The 5,107-nt window shown below is 58.7% G+C and overlaps 1 protein-coding gene across 1 annotated transcript in view; it reads left to right on the top strand.

The window, feature by feature from the left end:
• DMPK (dystrophia myotonica protein kinase) overlaps positions 1 to 5,101 on the top strand; it is a 9,008-nt gene extending 3,907 nt beyond the window's left edge. The window contains exons 7-15 of the mRNA XM_006764415.2: positions 5 to 204; positions 306 to 548; positions 1,115 to 1,200; positions 2,809 to 2,920; positions 3,635 to 3,792; positions 3,881 to 3,984; positions 4,148 to 4,194; positions 4,477 to 4,566; positions 4,890 to 5,101. Of these exons, the coding sequence (XP_006764478.1) occupies positions 5 to 204; positions 306 to 548; positions 1,115 to 1,200; positions 2,809 to 2,920; positions 3,635 to 3,792; positions 3,881 to 3,984; positions 4,148 to 4,194; positions 4,477 to 4,566; positions 4,890 to 5,063 (1,214 nt within the window). The 3' untranslated portion in view covers positions 5,064 to 5,101. The remainder of the gene's footprint in view (positions 1 to 4; positions 205 to 305; positions 549 to 1,114; positions 1,201 to 2,808; positions 2,921 to 3,634; positions 3,793 to 3,880; positions 3,985 to 4,147; positions 4,195 to 4,476; positions 4,567 to 4,889) is intronic.
• The last annotated feature ends 6 nt before the right edge of the window (positions 5,102 to 5,107 follow it).

Genomic DNA, 5,107 nt, shown 5'->3' with positions numbered 1-5,107 from the left:
CGGTCGCTGGTGGCTGTGGGCACCCCCGACTACTTGTCCCCCGAGATCTTGCAGGCCGTGGGCGGCGGGCCGGGGCCGGGCAGCTACGGCCCCGAGTGTGACTGGTGGGCCCTGGGCGTGTTCGCCTATGAAATGTTCTACGGGCAGACGCCCTTCTACGCCGACTCCACGGCTGAGACCTACGGCAAGATCGTGCACTACAAGGTGAGCGGAGCCCCGGGAGCCCCACCCCTCTGCGCCTCTCCCAGGCTGACAAGCAAAGCAAGGACAATGGGCCCGGTACAGAAACTCACCAGGGTAGAAAGCCCCAGATACCTAGCAAGGGGCAAAATTGGGCCGAGGAGGCCCGCGACCTCATCCAGCGGCTGCTGTGTCCCCCGGAGACGCGGCTGGGCCGGAACGGAGCAGGCGATTTCCAGAAGCATCCTTTCTTCTTCGGCCTCGATTGGGATGGTCTCCGAGACAGCGTGCCTCCGTTTACTCCGGATTTTGAGGGTGCCACCGACACGTGCAACTTCGATGTGGTGGAAGATGGGCTCACTGCCATGGTGAGCGGGGGCGGGGTAGGTACCTGCGACCCCTGCTCCATTAAGTTCGGGCAACGACAGTGCCCACCTCCTGGGGGCCTGACGTCATTTCTTCCCGTGAACTGCTCTGTGCCTGTCCGGGGCTGGGAACCCAGCGGTGGCCTAGACTCGCAGTCCAATGAGGGACACAGACTTGTCCCCAGACGATGACACCCCAGAGCAATCAGGGCCGGGGTGAAGGAGGACGGGGTAGGGCCTCCTGGAGAAGGGCAGTATCGGAGCCGAGGTGGAAGGATGAGGTGGAAGGCCGGAAAGCACCATAGAAAAATCTCCCGCCCTGAGGCCGCCTCCCTCTCGTGTTACACAGTCAGCCTGGTGCCCTGTGCTGGGCACTGCCCTGGTCCCGCAGCCACTTCCTCATGGAGAAGTAGATACTGATATGGTGGCGAGTAGATACTGATATGAGGGAAACAGGCACCATGATTGATGGAGGGACACTATATAGGCCCTAAGTAAGGGTGGATTTGGGGGAAAGTTGAGACGTAAGGGGTGAGGGGCCAGCCTCCTGTCTGATTCTCTTGTATTAGGAGACGCTGTCAGACATGCGGGAAGGCATGCCGCTGGGTGTCCACCTGCCTTTTGTGGGCTACTCCTACTCCTGCATGGCCCTCAGGTAAGAGCTGCCCCTGTGTGGCTTGTGAGGAGCAGGCTGGGGGCGCAGGAGGCTGCTCAGGGTGACGGTATCCGGGCTCATCAGCGCCCAGTAGAATTGCAGGATCCGTCTTGGAACCTTACTGCCTTGGGACCAAGGGCTCTTAGGGACCCAGAGCTGTAGGGCCTAAATCTCAGACCACAGTGCTTTGAAATGTTAAGATTCGATTGTAAAACCTCAGAGCCACTTTTAGATTTCTAGTCAGAGTCACGGGACCTCAGAATCCTAGAAAGCAAAATGTTTAGAATTTTAAAGCCAATCTTAGAACAACACAAATTCAATGAATCACTCACATACAGCCTTTTTTTAAAATATATATATTTTATTGATTTTTTACAGAGAGGAAAGGAGAGAGATAGAGAGTTAGAAACATCGATGAGAGAGAAACATCGATCAGCTGCCTCCTGCACACTCCCCACTGGGGATGTGCCCGCAACCAAGGTACATGCCCTTGACCGGAATCGAACCTGGGACCTCTCAGTCCGCAGGCCGACGCTCTATCCACTGAGTCAAACCGGTTTCGGCCACATACAGCCTTTTGAAAACATTAATTCTAGCCCTCGCCGGGTGGCTCAGTTGGTTAGTGTTGCCCCAATATACCTAGGTTGTGGATTCAATCCCTGGTCGGTGCTCATACAAGAATCAACCAATGACAGCATAAATAAGTGGAACAACAAATCGATGTTTCTCTCTCTTCGCTCTAAAATCAATCAATCAATAAAAAATAAAGCAGGAACCCCACTAATAATACATTGCTTGGCATTAGTGACTTATAATATGTGGATAAGAAAAAGGAATTCCATCATCAGCGATGGCCCTGGCTCATGGGCACACACACATTTTTAACCCTGAGAACCTGCTGCATTCTACCCTGTTTTGTTACCGACAATGTATTACCAACACCATTGGTTATGAACGAACTACAAGCTGATCCTGACCCACTGTGTACACTCTCCTTATTGGGTGGGGCAGGACTCCGTTAGCCTGTCCTCGGCCCTAAGCCAGGCCGCATGAAACACAGGCTGGTCCAGGTGCATGTGCCGATGGTTAGGTCCCTGAACACAGTTCCACGAGGGGCTGTTGGACTGGGAGGAACACCTGCTTTCACTGCCACTTAGTATGTAGGGAGTCTGTGTCCCGCCCAGTCGCTGGGCGTGGGGCGTGTGCTGATGTCTAGAGTCACGGTCTTGGGATCCACACACAGTCCTAAGACTCTACCTTTGGAGGTGGGCAGTGTTCCACTCAGTGGGTCGCCTCACTGTCCTGAGGGCCCTAAGGAGAGGGGTCTGCAAAGGGCACATGGAGAGGGAGGAGATGAGTGGGCCCTAGGATATGGGTGTTGTTCCCCGAGTTCCCACAGAAGGTGCAGAGGGCAGCTCCCAGGGGCCTGAGGCCATGCAAAGGGCAGCCTTTTTCCTTTCCAAGAGGAAGACCTGTCACACCAATTTAGCAACTTGTTCCCTTCACTCTGCCCCTCTCCTCAAACCACGGGTCTTTGGATCTAGCTGCCCCATGACCAGAGGTTAGGGAGTCCTGGCTCTCTCCCCCTCGCCCTCTCCCTCTCCCCAGGGACGATGAGGTCCAGGGCCCCATGCCCATGGAACTGGAGGCCGAGCCGTTGCCTGAGCCACCTGTGCAAGTGCCCAGCCTGGAGCCCAGGGTGCCCCCACTGGAGGAAAAGGTGAGTTGTTGGAGGAAAGGCAAAGGTTTCCAGGATAGCGGATGCCATGGAGCACTAAGCCCTCTGAGCGCTGACTCACAGACACGGAAAATGTGTTACTTCTGTCAGAGGCTACCAGAGGGCACTGAGTGTGCGCCGGGGGCTCTCTGGGAGTGGAAGCCCTGCAGAAGGAGGGGGACCACCCATGGGAAGGAAAGTGCCCACTGGTTAACAGAGAAGAGCTTCAGGGCAAAGGCCCTGAGGTGGGAACCAGCTGGTTTGTTCCTGACCCTGAAAGGAGGGTATTGAAGCTGAACTGTTCCAGCGGAAGCCGGGTGAAGAGTGAGGGGAGGGAGGCTGCAGAGGTCAAACCAAACCAAACCAAACTAAACCAAACCACACCGGGCCTTCTGGTGCAGCAGGCCTTCTGCCGGCCCTGAGGAGCTGGAGAAGTTTTGAGCAAGGCTGCACCGTGGTCAAGTTGAGTTAGTGTTTTAGGAACAACCCTTTGGTTCCTGTAAGGAGGTGGATGGAAGTGGAGCCCATGAAAGGCTGGAGACCAGGGTGGGAGGTGGTTAGGGAAGGAGGGGGCCTGGATCATTGCAGGAACTGTGGGGATTCCAGAAATATCTAGGAGTGTAGAAGGCAAGAGAGGATCCCAGGCCTGGAACCTATGCCCCAGTCTTGAGTGCCCCAGGAGCCACAGGCAGCCCTAAGCCCAGTCCCTATGTGCAGGCTGAAGTGGCAGTTCCAGTGGCAATCCCAGCGGATGTGGCAGAGGCCGAGGTGACCTTGCAGGAGCTCCAGGAGGCCCTGGAGGAAGAGATGCTTACGCGGGAGAGCCTGAGCAGGGAGCTGGAGGCCATCCGCACGGCCAACCAGAACTTCGCCAGGTCGGGGTCAGGGCACAGGGGCCTGTCGCTACCTTTAGCAGCCTCTCCCAGAGACCCCGAAGGGCTCACGGTCCTTACCTCCCCTCAGTCAACTCCGCGAGGCTGATGCCAGGAACCGAGACCTGGAGGCGCACATCCAGCAGCTGCAAGAGCGGATGGAGGGGCTGCAGGCGCAGGCGCAGGGAGCGGCCGGTGAGTCCCTCATCCACCTCCTTTCCCCAGGGCACCAGGGGAGGGGGGCTCGCCAGCGTGTGTGGACACCTGGGGGAGGGAGAGTGGCCCAGGCTGAGGCACACCACGCCACTGTCCTCCTCCGTCACTGCACGCACCCTACACCTCTCTCTTCTCCTTCCAGCTGTCACGGGGGTCCCCAGTCCCCGGGCCACGGATCCACCTTCCCATGTAAGACCCCTCTTTTTCCCCTGCGTCAAGCCTGCTGCCCCCTCTTGCAGACCCTGTCCCCGTCTCCCCGTCCAGATTTAGGGCTCACCTACTCCTTTGGGGTTCCAGGCAACAGAACCTTCCATTCAGCCCCATATCCACCAGATCTCCCACGGTTCAGGCTTCTCACCAAATCCCGTCCGAGAGCTCCCTCGATCCCCTCCCCGACCTCGGTTCCCTGTCTCTCGCCCCCCACCGAGGCGGCCGGGCTCCGATTGGGTCACCTGTCCCTTCTCTCTCCAGCTAGATGGCCCCCCGGCCGTGGCTCTGGGCCAGTGCCCGCTGGTGGGGCCAGGCCCCATGCACCGCCGCCACCTGCTGCTCCCTGCCAGGGTACGTCCGGCTGCTTCCACCCACCCGCCGCGGCGTCCCCCGCCTCCTCCACGAGCCCCAAGCCGCCTGTGCTTAGCTGCTCCTCTATGAGGCTGGGCTTCTGCGGGAGGGAGGGTGCTTTGGCAGCCAATCAACGCAGCCGCTAGAAGAGCAGCCAATGACGAGTTCAGACAAGACTAGAGACTTGCAAGCCGACCAACCACAGCTGCCCGAGTTGTTGGGGGCGGGAAGAACGAGGACCCATCTATGAGCGGGGGCGGGGCGAGTCCCAGCAACCAATCAAGTATCCGTTTACACCGGTGCTGATCCCGCCCTCTCCGCAGGTCCCTAAGCCTGGCCTATCGGAGGCGCGTCCCCTGTTCCTGTTCGCCGCTGCTCTGGCTGGTACCGCCGCCCTGGGCTGCACTGGGTTTGCGCCGCCCAGGAGCCGTCTTCGTCCCCTGAACTTTAGAGCCCCGGCCCGTCCTCCACTCGGGCCCCGCTGGAGGGTTGGGTGACGCGCACTCGGCCCAGAAGCCACTCACATCGCCTCCGGGCTCAC

Source organism: Myotis davidii, unplaced genomic scaffold, assembly GCF_000327345.1.
Source record: "Myotis davidii unplaced genomic scaffold, ASM32734v1 scaffold741, whole genome shotgun sequence".
NCBI lineage: Eukaryota > Metazoa > Chordata > Mammalia > Chiroptera > Vespertilionidae > Myotis > Myotis davidii.
The sequence above is the reverse complement of the archived record's forward strand: the minus strand, read 5'-3'. Positions and strand labels throughout refer to the sequence as shown.